Here is a 19,251-nt window from a genome sequence, read left to right on the forward strand (position 1 = left end):
TCACGTAGATGTGATTAATTTCTGAGGCAGAGTACATCAATGTGTAAAACATGATATTTCCTGTTACCACTAGGTGGCGCTATGACTGTGAGTCAAAATTTGCATATGGATGTCGTCAGACAGGGACCTTTATCAGGCATGAGAAATTTGGAGCATATAGGTTAATGTACGTCAAAGTTACAACAACTTCCTGTTTCTTGGCAAAAGGTGCTTTTTCGCCGCCACGCCACGGCAACATAGTTCGATAACTTTTTGATCTTTGAGTAACTTTTCATCCCAATGGTCTTAAGATACTACTGACCAAATTTGAAGTTGATCGGGTTAAATCTCTAGGAGGAGTTCGTTAAAGTACAGCGCCTGGAAATGGTAAAAAAACGCCATAAAATCCAATATGGCCGACTTCCGGTTGGGTTTACGGTATACCTCCAAGAGGGTTTTATTTACGTCTCGTCATGGTACATATACCTACCAAATTTCGTAAATTTAGGGGAAACGTGTCGTCGGGGCTACTCAATAGGGGGCGCTAGCGAGCCAATTTGCCACACCCGAGCACGAAACCCATATCAGATATTTATTTCACGTACGTTTTATCTTGCATGAGAAATTTGGAGCAGATTGGTTACTATACGCCAAAGTTACAACAACTTCCTGTTTTTTGGCGATGAAGCTTTTTCGCCGCCACGCCACGGCAACATGGTTCGATAACTTTTTGATCTTTTGATAAGTTTTCTTCCCAAAGGTCTTAAGATACTACTGACCAAGTTTCAGGTAGATGTGATTAATTTCTGAGGCAGAGTACATCAATGTGTAAAACATGATATTTCCTGTTACCACTAGGTGGCGCTATGACTGTGAGTCAAAATTTGCATATGGATGTCGTCAGACAGGGACCTTTATCAGGCATGAGAAATTTGGAGCATATAGGTTAATGTACGACAAAGTTACAACAACTTCCTGTTTCTTGGCGAAAGGCGCTTTTTCGCCGCCACGCCACGGCAACATAGTTCGATAACTTTTTGATCTTTGAGTAACTTTTCATCCCAAAGGTCTTAAGATACTACTGACCAAATTTGAAGTTGATCGGGTTAAATCTCTAGGAGGAGTTCGTTAAAGTACAGCGCCTGGATATGGTAAAAAACGCCATAAAATCCAATATGGCCGACTTCCGGTTGGGTTTACGGTATACCTCCAAGAGGGTTTTATTTACGTCTCATCATGGTACATATACCTACCAAATTTCGTAAATTTAGGAGAAACGTGTCGTCGGGGCTACTCAATAGGGGGCGCTAGCGAGCCAATTTGCCACACCCGAGCACGAAACCCATATCAGATATTTATTTCACGCACGTCTGACACGTGTGCAAAATTTCAAAACGCGTTCATTATCCCAAGCACCTCATTTTTACGCGCAAAGACATAATAGAATAATAATTAAAGCTGCAAGCAGCGATGATCGGGCCCTCGCCCACGCGCGCACGTCGGGGCACGTACATGTATTCAGGGCAAGACTCTTATAAAACATGTCCAATTTGGGGAAGATTGGACAATGTATAGCCAATTTACAACAACTTCCTGTTTCCTGTAGGGGGCGCTATGACTATCACGCATAATACCACATATATGTCTTCAGGCCTGGTCCATTATCCAGCTTGTGAAGTTTGGAGCAGATTGGACTATGTAAAGTCAAGTAACAACAGCCTCCTGTTTTTTGGCGATGAAGCTTTTTCGCCGCCACGCCACGGCAACATGGTTCGATAACTTTTTGATCTTTTGGTAACTTTTCATCACAAAGGTCTTAAGATACTACTGACCAAGTTTCAGGTAGATGTGATTAATTTCTGAGGCAGAGTACATCAACGTGTAAAACATGATATTTCCTGTTACCACTAGGTGGCGCTATGACTGCGAGTCAAAATTTACATATGGATGTTGTCAGACAGGGACCTTTATCAGGCATGAGACATTTGGAGCATATAGGTTAATGTACGTCAAAGTTACAACAACTTCCTGTTTCTTGGCGAAGAAGCTTTTTCGCCGCCACGCCACGGCAACATGGTTCGATAACTTTTTGATCTTTTGATAAGTTTTCATCCCAAAGGTCTTAAGATACTACTGACCAAGTTTCAGGTAGATGTGATTAATTTCTGAGGCAGAGTACATCAATGTGTAAAACATGATATTTCCTGTTACCACTAGGTGGCGCTATGACTGCGAGTCAAAATTTGCATATGGATGGTGTCAGACAGGGACCTTTATCAGGCATGAGAAATTTGGAGCATATAGGTTAATGTACGACAAACTTACAACAACTTCCTGTTTCTTGGCGAAAGGCGCTTTTTCGCCGCCACGCCACGGCAACATAGTTCGATAACTTTTTGATCTTTGAGTAACTTTTCATCCCAAAGGTCTTAAGATACTACTGACCAAATTTGAAGTTGATCGGGTTAAATCTCTAGGAGGAGTTCGTTAAAGTACAGCGCCTGGATATGGTAAAAAACGCCATAAAATCCAATATGGCCGACTTCCGGTTGGGTTTACGGTATACCTCCAAGAGGGTTTTATTTACGTCTCATCATGGTACATATACCTCCCAAATTTCGTAAATTTAGGAGAAACGTGTCGTCGGGGCTACTCAATAGAGGGCGCTAGCGAGCCAATTTGCCACACCCGAGCACGAAACCCATATCAGATATTCATTTCACGCACGTCTGACACGTGTGCAAAATTTCAAAAAAAGTTCATTATCCCAAGCACCTCGTTTTCACGCTCAAAGACATAATAGAATAATAATAATAAGAATTAAAGCTGCAAGCAGCGATGATCGGGCCCTCGCCCACGCGCGCACGTCGGGGGGAACGCGCACGTCGGGGCACATACATGTCTTCAGGGCAAGACTCTTATAAAACATGTCAAATTTGGGGAAGATTGGACAATGTACAGCCAATTTACAACAACTTCCTGTTTCCTGTAGGGGGCGCTATGACTATCACGCATAATACCACATATATGTCTTCAGGCCTGGTCCATTATCCAGCTTGTGAAGTTTGGAGCAGATTGGACTATGTAAAGTCAAGTAACAACAGCCTCCTGTTTTTTGGCGAAGAAGCTTTTTCGCCGCCACGCCACGGCAACACGGTTCGATAACTTTTTGATCTTTTGATAACTTTTCATCCCAAAGGTCTTAAGATACTACTGACCAAGTTTCAGGTAGATGTGATTAATTTCTGAGGCAGAGTACATCAATGTGTACAACATGATATTTCCTGTTACCACTAGGTGGCGCTATGACTGTGAGTCAAAATTTGCATATGGATGTTGTCAGACAGGGACCTTTATCAGGCATGAGACATTTGGAGCATATAGGTTAACGTACGACAAAGTTACAACAACTTCCTGTTTCTTGGCGAAAGGCGCTTTTTTCGCCGCCACGCCACGGCAACATGGTTCGATAACTTTTTGATCTTTTGATAAGTTTTCATCCCAAAGGTCTTAAGATACTACTGACCAAGTTTCAGGTAGATGTGATTAATTTCTGAGGCAGAGTACATCAATGTGTAAAACATGATATTTCCTGTTACCACTAGGTGGCGCTATGACTGTGAGTCAAAATTTGCATATGGATGTTGTCAGACAGGGACCTTTATCAGGCATGAGACATTTGGAGCATATAGGTTAATGTACGACAAAGTTACAACAACTTCCTGTTTCTAGGCGAAAGGCGCTTTTTCGCCGCCACGCCACGGCAACATAGTTCGATAACTTTTTGATCTTTGAGTAACTTTTCATCCCAAAGGTCTTAAGATACTACTGACCAAATTTTAAGTTGATCGGGTTAAATCTCTAGGAGGAGTTCGTTAAAGTACAGCGCCTGGATATGGTAAAAAAACGCCATAAAATCCAATATGGCCGACTTCCGGTTGGGTTTACGGTATACCTCCAAGAGGGTTTCATTTACGTCTCGTCATGGTACATATACCTACCAAATTTCTTAAATTTAGGGGAAACCTGTCGTCGGGGCTACTCAATAGGGGGCGCTAGCGAGCCAATTTGCCACACCCGAGAACGAAACCCATATCAGATATTTATTTCACGCACGTCTGACACGTGTGCAAAATTTCAAAACGCGTTCATTATCCCAAGCACCTCGTTTTCACGCGCAAAGACAAGGAAGAATAATAATAATAATAATAATAATAATAAGAATAATAATCATTTGAAATACAATAGGTCCTCGGACCGACTTTGTCGGTGCTCGGGCCCTAATTAAAGCTGCAAGCAGCGATGATCGGGCCCTCGCCCACGTGCGCACGTCGGGGGAACGCGCACGTCGGGGCACATACATGTCTTCAGGGCAAGACTCTTATAAAACATGTCAAATTTGGGGAAGATTGGACAATGTATAGCCAATTTACAACAACTTCCTGTTTCCTGTAGGGGGCGCTATGACTATCACGCATAATACCACATATATGTCTTCAGGCCTGGTCCATTATCCAGCTTGTGAAGTTTGGAGCAGATTGGACTATGTAAAGTCAAGTAACAACAGCCTCCTGTTTTTTGGCGAAGAAGCTTTTTTCGCCGCCACGCCACGGCAACACGGTTCGATAACTTTTTGATCTTTTGATAAATTTTCATCCCAAAGGTCTTAAGATACTACTGACCAAATTTGAGGTAGATGTGATTAATTTCTGAGGCAGAGTACATCAACGTGTAAAACATGATATTTCCTGTTACCACTAGGTGGCGCTATGACTGCGAGTAAAAATTTGCATATGGATGGTGTCAGACAGGGACTTTTATCAGGCATGAGAAATTTTGAGCATATAGGTTAATGTACGACAAAGTTACAACAACTTCCTGTTTCTTGGCGAAGAAGCTTTTTCGCCGCCACGCCACGGCAATATGGTTCGATAACTTTTTGATCTTTTGATAAGTTTTCATCCCAAAGGTCTTAAGATACTACTGACCAAGTTTCAGGTAGATGTGATTAATTTCTGAGGCAGAGTACATCAATGTGTAAAACATGATATTTCCTGTTACCACTAGGTGGCGCTATGACTGTGAGTCAAAATTTGCATATGGATGTTGTCAGACAGGGACCTTTATCAGGCATGAGAAATTTGGAGCATATAGGTTAATGTACGACAAAGTTACAACAACTTCCTGTTTCTTGGCGAAAGGCGCTTTTTCGCCGCCACGCCACGGCAACATAGTTCGATAACTTTTTGATCTTTGAGTAACTTTTCATCCCAAAGGTCTTAAGATACTACTGACCAAATTTGAAGTTGATCGGGTTAAATCTCTAGGAGGAGTTCGTTAAAGTACAGCGCCTGGATATGGTAAAAAAACGCCATAAAATCCAATATGGCCGACTTCCGGTTGGGTTTACAGTATACCTCCAAGAGGCTTTTATTTACGTCTCATCATGGTACATATACCTACCAAATTTCGTAAATTTAGGGGAAACGTGTCGTCGGGGCTATTCAATAGGGGGCGCTAGCGAGCCAATTTGCCACACCCGAGCACGAAACCCATATCAGATATTTATTTCACGCACGTCTGACACGTGTGCAAAATTTCAAAAAAAGTTCATTATCCCAAGCACCTCGTTTTCACGCTCAAAGACATAATAGAATAATAAGAATAATAAGAATAATTAAAGCTGCAAGCAGCGATGATCGGGCCCTCGCCCACGCGCGCACGTCGGGGGAATGCGCACGTCGGGGCATGTACATGTCTTCAGGGCAAGACTCTTATAAAACATGTCAAATTTGGGGAAGATTGGACAATGTACAGCCAATTTACAACAACTTCCTGTTTCCTGTAGGGGGCGCTATGACTATCACGCATAATACCACATATATGTCTTCAGGCCTGGTCCATTATCCAGCTTGTGAAGTTTGGAGCAGATTGGACTATGTAAAGTCAAGTAACAACAGCCTCCTGTTTCTTGGCGAAAGGCGCTTTTTCGCCGCCACGCCACGGCAACATAGTTCGATAAATTTTTGATCTTTTGATAAGTTTTCATCCCAAAGGTCTTAAGATACTACTGACCATGTTTCACGTAGATGTGATTAATTTCTGAGGCAGAGTACATCAATGTGTAAAACATGATATTTCCTGTTACCACTAGGTGGCGCTATGACTGTGAGTCAAAATTTGCATATGGATGTCGTCAGACAGGGACCTTTATCAGGCATGAGAAATTTGGAGCATATAGGTTAATGTACGTCAAAGTTACAACAACTTCCTGTTTCTTGGCGAAAGGCGCTTTTTCGCCGCCACGCCACGGCAACATAGTTCGATAACTTTTTGATCTTTGAGTAACTTTTCATCCCAAAGGTCTTAAGATACTACTGACCAAATTTGAAGTTGATCGGGTTAAATCTCTAGGAGGAGTTCGTTAAAGTACAGCGCCTGGAAATGGTAAAAAAACGCCATAAAATCCAATATGGCCGACTTCCGGTTGGGTTTACGGTATACCTCCAAGAGGGTTTTATTTACGTCTCGTCATGGTACATATACCTACCAAATTTCGTAAATTTAGGGGAAACGTGTCGTCGGGGCTACTCAATAGGGGGCGCTAGCGAGCCAATTTGCCACACCCGAGCACGAAACCCATATCAGATATTTATTTCACGTACGTTTTATCTTGCATGAGAAATTTGGAGCAGATTGGTTACTATACGCCAAAGTTACAACAACTTCCTGTTTTTTGGCGATGAAGCTTTTTCGCCGCCACGCCACGGCAACATGGTTCGATAACTTTTTGATCTTTTGATAAGTTTTCTTCCCAAAGGTCTTAAGATACTACTGACCAAGTTTCAGGTAGATGTGATTAATTTCTGAGGCAGAGTACATCAATGTGTAAAACATGATATTTCCCTTTACCACTAGGTGGCGCTATGACTGTGAGTCAAAATTTGCATATGGATGTCGTCAGACAGGGACCTTTATCAGGCATGAGAAATTTGGAGCATATAGGTTAATGTACGACAAAGTTACAACAACTTCCTGTTTCTTGGCGAAAGGCGCTTTTTCGCCGCCACGCCACGGCAACATAGTTCGATAACTTTTTGATCTTTGAGTAACTTTTCATCCCAAAGGTCTTAAGATACTACTGACCAAATTTGAAGTTGATCGGGTTAAATCTCTAGGAGGAGTTCGTTAAAGTACAGCGCCTGGATATGGTAAAAAAAACGCCATAAAATCCAATATGGCCGACTTCCGGTTGGGTTTACGGTATACCTCCAAGAGGGTTTTATTTACGTCTCATCATGGTACATATACCTACCAAATTTCGTAAATTTAGGAGAAAGGTGTCGTCGGGGCTACTCAATAGGGGGCGCTAGCGAGCCAATTTGCCACACCCGAGCACGAAACCCATATCAGATATTCATTTCACGCACGTCTGACACGTGTGCAAAATTTCAAAAAAAGTTCATTATCCCAAGCACCTCGTTTTCACGCTCAAAGACATAATAGAATAATAATAATAAGAATAATAATCATTTGAATTACAATAGGTCCTCGGACCGACTTTGTCGGTGCTCGGGCCCTAATTAAAGCTGCAAGCAGCGATGATCGGGCCCTCGCCCACGCGCGCACGTCGGGGGAACGCGCACGTCGGGGCACGTACATGTCTTCAGGGCAAGACTCTTATAAAACATGTCAAATTTGGGGAAGATTGGACAATGTACAGCCAATTTACAACAACTTCCTGTTTCCTGTAGGGGGCGCTATGACTATCACGCATAATACCACATATATGTCTTCAGGCCTGGTCCATTATCCAGCTTGTGAAGTTTGGAGCAGATTGGACTATGTAAAGTCAAGTAACAACAGCCTCCTGTTTCTTGGCGAAAGGCGCTTTTTTCGCCGCCACGCCACGGCAACATAGTTCGATAACTTTTTGATCTTTGAGTAACTTTTCATCCCAAAGGTCTTAAGATACTACTGACCAAATTTGAAGTTGATCGGGTTAAATCTCTAGGAGGAGTTCGTTAAAGTACAGCGCCTGGATATGGTAAAAAAACGCCATAAAATCCAATATGGCCGACTTCCGGTTGGGTTTACGGTATACCTCCAAGAGGGTTTTATTTACGTCTCATCATGGTACATATACCTACCAAATTTCGTAAATTTAGGAGAAAGGTGTCGTCGGGGCTACTCAATAGGGGGCGCTAGCGAGCCAATTTGCCACACCCGAGCACGAAACCCATATCAGATATTCATTTCACGCACGTCTGACACGTGTGCAAAATTTCAAAAAAGTTCATTATCCCAAGCACCTCGTTTTCACGCTCAAAGACATAATAGAATAATAATAATAAGAATAATAATCATTTGAATTACAATAGGTCCTCGGACCGACTTTGTCGGTGCTCGGGCCCTAATTAAAGCTGCAAGCAGCGATGATCGGGCCCTCGCCCACCGCGCGCACGTCGGGGGAACGCGCACGTCGGGGCACGTACATGTCTTCAGGGCAAGACTCTTATAAAACATGTCAAATTTGGGGAAGATTGGACAATGTACAGCCAATTTACAACAACTTCCTGTTTCCTGTAGGGGGCGCTATGACTATCACGCATAATACCACATATATGTCTTCAGGCCTGGTCCATTATCCAGCTTGTGAAGTTTGGAGCAGATTGGGACTATGTAAAGTCAAGTAACAACAGCCTCCTGTTTCTTGGCGAAAGGCGCTTTTTCGCCGCCACGCCACGGCAACATAGTTCGATAACTTTTTGATCTTTTGATAAGTTTTCATCCCAAAGGTCTTAAGATATTACTGACCAAGTTTCACGTAGATGTGATTAATTTCTGAGGCAGAGTACATCAATGTGTAAAACATGATATTTCCTGTTACCACTAGGTGGCGCTATGACTGTGAGTCAAAATTTGCATATGGATGTCGTCAGACAGGGACCTTTATCAGGCATGAGAAATTTGGAGCATATAGGTTAATGTACGTCAAAGTTACAACAACTTCCTGTTTCTTGGCGAAAGGCGCTTTTTCGCCGCCACGCCACGGCAACATAGTTCGATAACTTTTTGATCTTTGAGTAACTTTTCATCCCAAAGGTCTTAAGATACTACTGACCAAATTTGAAGTTGATCGGGTTAAATCTCTAGGAGGAGTTCGTTAAAGTACAGCGCCTGGAAATGGTAAAAAAAACGCCATAAAATCCAATATGGCCGACTTCCGGTTGGGTTTACGGTATACCTCCAAGAGGGTTTTATTTACGTCTCATCATGGTACATATACCTACCAAATTTCGTAAATTTAGGGGAAACGTGTCGTCGGGGCTACTCAATAGGGGGCGCTAACGAGCCAATTTGCCACACCCGAGCACGAAACCCATATCAGATATTTATTTCACGTACGTTTTATCTTGCATGAGAAATTTGGAGCAGATTGGTTACTATACGCCAAAGTTACAACAACTTCCTGTTTTTTGGCGATGAAGCTTTTTCGCCGCCACGCCACGGCAACATGGTTCGATAACTTTTTGATCTTTTGATAAGTTTTCTTCCCAAAGGTCTTAAGATACTACTGACCAAGTTTCAGGTAGATGTGATTAATTTCTGAGGCAGAGTACATCAATGTGTAAACATGATATTTCCCTTTACCACTAGGTGGCGCTATGACTGTGAGTCAAAATTTGCATATGGATGTCGTCAGACAGGGACCTTTATCAGGCATGAGAAATTTGGAGCATATAGGTTAATGTACGACAAAGTTACAACAACTTCCTGTTTCTTGGCGAAAGGCGCTTTTTCGCCGCCACGCCACGGCAACATAGTTCGATAACTTTTTGATCTTTGAGTAACTTTCATCCCAAAGGTCTTAAGATACTACTGACCAAATTTGAAGTTGATCGGGTTAAATCTCTAGGAGGAGTTCGTTAAAGTACAGCGCCTGGATATGGTAAAAAAACGCCATAAAATCCAATATGGCCGACTTCCGGTTGGGTTTACGGTATACCTCCAAGAGGGTTTTATTTACGTCTCATCATGGTACATATACCTACCAAATTTCGTAAATTTAGGAGAAAGGTGTCGTCGGGGCTACTCAATAGGGGCGCTAGCGAGCAATTTGCCACACCCGAGCACGAAACCCATATCAGATATTCATTTCACGCACGTCTGACACGTGTGCAAAATTTCAAAAAAAGTTCATTATCCCAAGCACCTCGTTTTCACGCTCAAAGACATAATAGAATAATAATAATAAGAATTAAAGCTGCAAGCAGCGATGATCGGGCCCCTCGCCCACGCGCGCACGTCGGGGGAACGCGCACGTCGGGGCACGTACATGTCTTCAGGGCAAGACTCTTATAAAACATGTCAATTTGGGGAAGATTGGACAATGTATAGCCAATTTACAATAACTTCCTGTTCCTGTAGGGGGCGCTATGACTATCACGCATAATACCACATATATGTCTTCAGGCCTGGTCCATTATCCAGCTTGTGAAGTTTGGAGCAGATTGGACTATGTAAAGTCAAGTAACAACAGCCTCCTGTTTTTTGGCAAAGAAGCTTTTTCGCCGCCACGCCACGGCAACATGGTTCGATAACTTTTTGATCTTTTGATAAGTTTTCATCCCAAAGGTCTTAAGATACTACTGAGCAAGTTTCAGGTAGATGTGATTAATTTCTGAGGCAGAGTACATCAACGTGTAAAACATGATATTTCCTGTTACCACTAGGTGGCGCTATGACTGCGAGTAAAAATTTGCATATGGATGGTGTCAGACAGGGACTTTTATCAGGCATGAGAAATTTTGAGCATATAGGTTAATGTACGACAACGTTACAACAACTTCCTGTTTCTTGGCGAAGAAGCTTTTTCGCCGCCACGCCACGGCAATATGGTTCGATAACTTTTTGATCTTTTGATAAGTTTTCATCCCAAAGGTCTTAAGATACTACTGACCAAGTTTCACGTAGATGTGATTAATTTCTGAGGCAGAGTACATCAATGTGTAAAACATGATATTTCCTGTTACCACTAGGTGGCGCTATGACTGTGAGTCAAAATTTGCATATGGATGTCGTCAGACAGGGACCTTTATCAGGCATGAGAAATTTGGAGCATATAGGTTAATGTACGTCAAAGTTACAACAACTTCCTGTTTTCTTGGCGAAAGGCGCTTTTTCGCCGCCACGCCACGGCAACATAGTTCGATAACTTTTGATCTTTGAGTAACTTTTCATCCCAAAGGTCTTAAGATACTACTGACCAAATTTGAAGTTGATCGGTGTTAAATCTCTAGGAGGAGTTCGTTAAAGTACAGCACCTGGAAATGGTAAAAAACGCCATAAAATCCAATATGGCCGACTTCCGGTTGGGTTTACGGTATACCTCCAGAGGGTTTTATTTACGTCTCGTCATGGTACAATACCTACCAAATTTCGTAAATTTAGGGGAAACGTGTCGTCGGGGCTACTCAATAGGGGGCGCTAGCGAGCCAATTTGCCACACCCAAGCACGAAACCCATATCAGATATTTATTTCACGTACGTTTTATCTTGCATGAGAAATTTGGAGCAGATTGGTTACTATACGCCAAAGTTACAACAACTTCCTGTTTTTTGGCGACGAAGCTTTTTCGCCGCCACGCCACGGCAACATGGTTCGATAACTTTTTGATCTTTTGATAATTTTTTCTTCCCAAAGGTCTTAAGATACTACTGACCAAGTTTTCAGGTAGATGTGATTAATTTCTGAGGCAGAGTACATCAATGTGTAAAACATGATATTTCCTGTTACCACTAGGTGGCGCTATGACTGCGAGTCAAAATTTGCATATGGATGTTGTCAGACAGGGACCTTTATCAGGCATGAGAAATTTGGAGCATATAGGTTAATGTACGACAAAGTTACAACAACTTCCGTTTCTTGGCGAAAGGCGCTTTTTCGCCGCCACGCCACGGCAACATAGTTCGATAAACTTTTTGATCTTTGAGTAACTTTTCATCCCAAAGGTCTTAAGATACTACTGACCAAATTTGAAGTTGATCGGGTTAAATCTCTAGGAGGAGTTCGTTAAAGTACAGCGCCTGGATATGGTAAAAAACGCCATAAAATCCAATATGGCCGACTTCCGGTTGGGTTTACGGTATACCTCCAAGAGGGTTTTATTTACGTCTCGTCATGGTACATATACCTACCAAATTTCGTAAATTTAGGGGAAACGTGTCGTCGGGGCTACTCAATAGGGGGCGCTACCGAGCCAATTTGCCACACCCGAGCACGAAACCCATATCAGATATTCATTTCACGCACGTCTGACACGTGTGCAAATTTCAAAAAAGTTCATTATCCCAAGCACCTCGTTTTCACGCTCAAAGACATAATAGAATAATAATAATAAGAATTAAAGCTGCAAGCAGCGATGATCGGGCCCTCGCCCACGCGCGCACGTCGGGGGAACGCGCACGTCGGGGCACGTACATGTCTTCAGGCAAGACTCTTATAAAACATGTCAAATTTGGGAAGATTGGACAATGTATAGCCAATTTACAATAACTTCCTGTTTCCTGTAGGGGGCGCTATGACTATCACGCATAATACCACATATATGTCTTCAGGCCTGGTCCATTATCCAGCTTGTGAAGTTTGGAGCAGATTGGACTATGTAAAGTCAAGTAACAACAGCCTCCTGTTTTTTGGCAAAGAAGCTTTTTCGCCGCCACGCCACGGCAACATGGTTCGATAACTTTTTGATCTTTTGATAAGTTTTCATCCCAAAGGTCTTAAGATACTACTGAGCAAGTTTCAGGTAGATGTGATAATTTCTGAGCAGAGTACATCAACGTGTAAAACATGATATTTCCTGTTACCACTAGGTGGCGCTATGACTGCGAGTAAAAATTTGCATATGGATGGTGTCAGACAGGGACTTTTATCAGGCATGAGAAATTTTGAGCATATAGGTTAATGTACGACAAAGTTACAACAACTTCCTGTTTCTTGGCGAAGAAGCTTTTCGCCGCCACGCCACGGCAATATGGTTCGATAACTTTTTGATCTTTTGATAAGTTTTCATCCCAAAGGTCTTAAGATACTACTGACCAAGTTTTCACGTAGATGTGATTAATTTCTGAGGCAGAGTACATCAATGTGTAAAACATGATATTTCCTGTTACCACTAGGTGGCGCTATGACTGTGAGTCAAAATTTGCATATGGATGTCGTCAGACAGGGACCTTTATCAGGCATGAGAAATTTGGAGCATATAGGTTAATGTACGTCAAAGTTACAACAACTTCCTGTTTCTTGGCGAAAGGCGCTTTTTCGCCGCCACGCCACGGCAACATAGTTCGATAACTTTTTGATCTTTGAGTAACTTTCATCCCAAAGGTCTTAAGATACTACTGACCAAATTTGAAGTTGATCGGGTTAAATCTCTAGGAGGAGTTCGTTAAAGTACAGCACCTGGAAATGGTTAAAAAAACGCCATAAAATCCAATATGGCCGACTTCCGGTTGGGTTTACGGTATACCTCCAAGAGGGTTTTATTTTACGTCTCGTCATGGTACATATACCTACCAAATTTCGTAAATTTAGGGGAAACGTTGTCGTCGGGCTACTCAATAGGGGCGCTAGCGAGCCAATTTGCCACACCCAAGCACGAAACCCATATCAGATATTTATTTCACGTACGTTTTATCTTGCATGAGAAATTTGGAGCAGATTGGTTACTATACGCCAAAGTTACAACAACTTCCTGTTTTTTGGCGACGAAGCTTTTTCGCCGCCACGCCACGGCAACATGGTTCGATAACTTTTTGATCTTTTGATAATTTTTCTTCCCAAAGGTCTTAAGATACTACTGACCAAGTTTCAGGTAGATGTGATTAATTTCTGAGGCAGAGTACATCAATGTGTAAAACATGATATTTCCTGTTACCACTAGGTGGCGCTATGACTGCGAGTCAAATTTGCATATGGATGTTGTCAGACAGGGACCTTTATCAGCATGAGAAATTTGGAGCATATAGGTTAATGTACGACAAAGTTACAACAACTTCCTGTTTCTTGGCGAAAGGCGCTTTTTCGCCGCCACGCCACGGCAACATAGTTCGATAACTTTTTGATCTTTGAGTAACTTTTCATCCAAAGGTCTTAAGATACTACTGACCAAATTTGAAGTTGATCGGGTTAAATCTCTAGGAGGAGTTCGTTAAAGTACAGCGCCTGGATATGGTAAAAAAACGCCATAAAATCCAATATGGCCGACTTCCGGTTGGGTTTTACGGCTATACCTCCAAGAGGGTTTTATTTACGTCTCGTCATGGTACATATACCTACCAAATTTCGTAAATTTAGGGGAAACGTGTCGTCGGGGCTACTCAATAGGGGCGCTACCGAGCCAATTTGCCACACCCGAGCACGAAACCCATATCAGATATTCATTTCACGCACGTCTGACACGTGTGCAAAATTTCAAAAAAAGTCATTATCCAAGCACCTCGTTTTCACGCTCAAAGACATAATAGAAGAATAATACGAATAATAATCATTTGAATTACAATAGGTCCTCGGACGACTTTGTCGGTGCTCGGGCCCTAATAATAATAATAAGAATAATAATCATTTGAAATACAATAGGTCCTCGGACCGACTTTGTCGGTGCTCGGGCCCTAATAATCATTTGAATTACAATAGGTCCTCGGACCGACTTTGTCGGTGCTCGGGCCTAATAATCATTTGAATTACAATAGGTCCCTCGGACCGACTCTGTCGGTGCTCGGGCCCTAATAATAATCATTTGAAATACAATAGGTCCTCGGACCGACTTTTGTCGGTACTCGGGCCCTAATTAAAGCTGCAAGCAGCGATGATCGGGCCCTCGCCCACGCGCGCACGTCGGGGCACGTACATGTCTTCAGGGCAAGACTCTTATAAAACATGTCCAATTTGGGGAAGATTGGACAATGTATAGCCAATTTACAACAACTTCCTGTTTCCTGTAGGGGGCGCTATGACTATCACGCATAATACCACATATATGTCTTCAGGCCTGGTCCATTATCCAGCTTGTGAAGTTTGGAGCAGATTGGACTATGTAAAGTCAAGTAACAACAGCCTCCTGTTTTTTTGGCGATGAAGCTTTTTTCGCCGCCACGCCACGGCAACATGGTTCGATAACTTTTTGATCTTTTGGTAACTTTTCATCACAAAGGTCTTAAGATACTACTGACCAAGTTTCAGGTAGATGTGATTAATTTCTGAGGCAGAGTACATCAACGTGTAAAACATGATATTTCCTGTTACCACTAGGTGGCGCTATGACTGCGAGTCAAAATTTACATATGGATGTTGTCAGACAGGGACCTTTATCAGGCATGAGACATTTGGAGCATATAGGTTAATGTACGTCAAAGTTACAACAACTTCCTGTTTCTTGGCGAAGAAGCTTTTTCGCCGCCACGCCACGGCAACATGGTTCGATAACTTTTTGATCTTTTGATAAGTTTCATCGCCAAAGGTCTTAAGATACTACTGACCAAGTTTCAGGTAGATGTGATTAATTTCTGAGGCAGAGTACATCAATGTGTAAAACATGATATTTCCTGTTACCACTAGGTGGCGCTATGACTGTGAGTCAAAATTTGCATATGGATGTTGTCAGACAGGGACCTTTATCAGGCATGAGAAATTTGGAGCATATAGGTTAATGTACGACAAAGTTACAACAACTTCCTGTTTCTTGGCGAAAGGCGCTTTTTCGCCGCCACGCCACGGCAACATAGTTCGATAACTTTTTGATCTTTGAGTAACATTTCATCCCAAAGGTCTTAAGATACTACTGACCAAATTTGAAGTTGATCGGGTTAAATCTCTAGGAGGAGTTCGTTAAAGTACAGCGCCTGGATATGGTAAAAAAACACCATAAAATCCAATATGGCCGACTTCCGGTTGGGTTTACAGTATACCTCCAAGAGGCTTTTATTTACGTCTCATCATGGTACATATACCTACCAAATTTCGTAAATTTAGGGGAAACGTGTCGTCGGGGCTATTCAATAGGGGGCGCTAGCGAGCCAATTTGCCACACCCGAGCACGAAACCCATATCAGATATTTATTTCACGCACGTCTGACACGTGTGCAAAATTTCAAAAAAAGTTCATTATCCCAAGCACCTCGTTTTCACGCTCAAAGACATAATAGAATAATAAGAATAAGAATAAGAATCATTTGAAATACCATAGGTCCTCGGACCGACTTTGTCGGTGCTCGGGCCCTAATAATCATTTGAAGAACAATAGGTCCTCGGACCCGACATTGTCGGTGCTCGGGCCCTAATAATAATCATTTGAAATACAATAGGTCCTCGGACCGACTTTGTCGGTGCTCGGGCCCTAATAATAATCATTTGAAATACAATAGGTCCTTGGACCGACTTTGTCGGTGCTCGGGCCCTAATAATCATTTGAAGAAACAATAGGTCCTCGGACCCGACGTTGTCGGTGCTCGGGCCCTAATAATCATTTGAAATACAATAGGTCCTCGGACCGACTTTGTCGGTGCTCGGGCCCTAATAATAATAATTAAAGCTGCAAGCAGCGATGAACGGGCCCTCGCCCCTACTTGCGCGTCGGGGATGCTGGCGGGACGCCGACCGACGCGGCCGGGCACCGTGAAACTGAAACTCTGACGGGCGCCACGACGCCTGCCGCAAGGCTCTACGACAAGCGGTTCACGAGTTATGAAGGGGGGCGTGGCTAATGTGTAGGGGGCGGGGATAACAACACCAAACTTAACAGGCACTCTCTGCTGAGTGATATAACACCTCCCACAAGACTCTACGACAACGGATCATGAGTTATGAAAGGGGGCGGGGCTAATGTTGTAGGGGGCGGGCATAACCTTCACCAATGAAACAGGCACTCTCTGCTGAGTGATATGACACCTCCCACAAGACTCTACGACAAACGGATCATGAGTTATGAAAGGGGGCGGGGCTAATGTGTAGGGGGCGGGCATAACCTTCACAATGAAACAGGCACTCTCTGCTGAGTGATATGACACCTCCCACAAGACTCTACGACAAACGGATCATGAGTAATGAAAGGGGGCGGGGCTAATGTGTAGGGGGCGGGCATAACATTCACCAATGAAACAGGCACTCTCTGCTGAGTGATATGACACCTCCCACAAGACTGTACTACAAACGGATCATGAGTTATGAAAGGGGGCGTGGCTAATGTGTAGGGGGCGGGCATAACTTTCACCAATGAAACAGGCACTCTCTGTTTGAGTGATATAACAACCTCCCACAAGACTCTACTATAAACGGTTCATGAGATATGAAAGGGGCGGGGATAACGTCTTGGGGCGGGGCTATGAGTATATTTTTTCATATACATGTCATCAGTACTGGACCACCATCATACCTGAGAGATTTGGGGCAGATCGGACTATGTACAGTTGAGTTACAATAACTGCCTGTTTCATGGCGAATGGCTCAAATGGCCGCCACGCCACGGTTCCGCTCGTTAAGTGAAGACTCACCATTTTAATAACTTTTCATCCTCAAGGTCTTAAGATGGTCCTGACCAATTTCAACTCGATGTGATCAAATCTGTAGGAGGAGTTCGTTAAAGTACATGGCCTATAAAACGCAAAAATTGGGAAAATCGTACATAAAATCCAATATGGCCGACTTCTGGGTGGGCGGAGCTAATGAAACCCAATGAGGAATATGTTTCAAATGATGAGTGGGATATGCATACCAAATTTCATGAATATCGGATCAACTTTGACAAAGTTAAAATTCAACGCGTTAGGGGGCGCTATAGAGCCGGCTAAACACACTGAGCCTAATGGCTATACATTTAAATAAAGTTCACAGGTGTCTATCATTTTGCCAAATTTCATGAGTTTTCGAGTACCTCGTATGTTCAAAATCTGAAAGACATAAGGGGGCGCTAGAGAGCCAACATGCGACGCCCAAGCAAAATTTCACCACTAAATAAACTAATTACGAGTTTGGATGTGCGTGTAAAGTTTCATTATTTTTTTGTGCATCCTAAAGTCTTCAAATATGCGTTCGTAAATTTTAAATCACGCAGGAAGTCCAACATGGCTGACTTCCTGTTGGCCGAAGAAATCTCAAAATCATTTAATCCAGGTATGAGGGCTGTGAGCAATGACATACTTGAATTTCGTGAAGATCGAAGAAACTTTCTCGGAAAAACTGCGTACGTTAGGGGGCGCTATGGAGCCCCCTGGAGAAACCCGAGCCCAGTCACTCCAGAAACATTGAATTTCCCACCAGTTCTGACGCATACTCCACTTTTGGTGAGTTTTTGGGGATGGCTAAGGTCCCAAAAACGCGATCTACCAGCGGGAAAAATAATAATAATACTGACAAAAACAATAGGTTCCTTGCACTTCGTGCCAGGACACCGTTGGGTCCTGGCACTTTCGTGCTCGGGCCCTAATAATAATAATAATCATTTGAAGAACAATAGGTCCTCGGACCCGACGTTGTCGGTGCTCGGGCCCTAATAATCATTTGAAGAACAATAGGTCCTCGGACCCGACGTTGTCGGTGCTCGGGCCCTAATAATCATTAGAAGAACATAGGTCCTCGGACCCGACTTTGTCGGTGCTCGGGCCCTAATTACAGCTGATGCTGGAGATGTTTATAGTATTTAAATTCTACTTGATCTCAGATCAGTCAAATTTCAATGGATCAGCTTGAAAGATCAGAATATACTGCCCTTAAGTTGCTTTAGATCGTACTATTGCTGCCACAGCAATCATGCTCATAAACACTATCCAACTACAAGTGATGACTTGTAACATTCATGTCTTAATCCTGTTTTGCACAGAACTCAGAGAAAGTTGATTTATTGGAGAAAGCTCTGAAGGCACACACTCGGGACATTGTCATGGTGAGTATTGTTCACAGCACTGCTCTCAGTACTTTAGTTCAGTGTATGTCCAGTTTATTATCAGTGTAATTATGCCTTTCTCTTGTTATCTTGTTACTATCCCACATCACATATATTCTTGAATACTTTCAGTGTCCTGATCAATTTCCTCCCTTTGGACCTTGTTTTTGTTGTCCATATAAAGCTGGGCATTCACTGTACAATTTTAGCCCGTAATTTGAGCCACATGACCCATTTTAGAGTTGGACAGAATTTCAGCTTCGTTGGGCATCGTTTCCCGTGCAAGGTATAGGAGGGACCAAGGACCCGATTAACTCCTGCCAACTGGCCG

At 42.9% G+C, this 19,251-nt stretch overlaps 1 protein-coding gene across 1 annotated transcript in view; it reads left to right on the forward strand.

The window, feature by feature from the left end:
- LOC119495763 (carnitine O-acetyltransferase-like) overlaps nt 1–19,251 on the forward strand; it is a 105,401-nt gene that overhangs the window by 79,836 nt on the left and 6,314 nt on the right. The window contains exon 10 of the mRNA XM_037782522.1: nt 18,858–18,920. Within this exon, the coding sequence (XP_037638450.1) occupies nt 18,858–18,920 (63 nt within the window). The remainder of the gene's footprint in view (nt 1–18,857; nt 18,921–19,251) is intronic.

Source organism: Sebastes umbrosus, chromosome 10 (assembly GCF_015220745.1).
Source record: "Sebastes umbrosus isolate fSebUmb1 chromosome 10, fSebUmb1.pri, whole genome shotgun sequence".
NCBI classification, from domain to species: Eukaryota; Metazoa; Chordata; class Actinopteri; order Perciformes; family Sebastidae; genus Sebastes; species Sebastes umbrosus.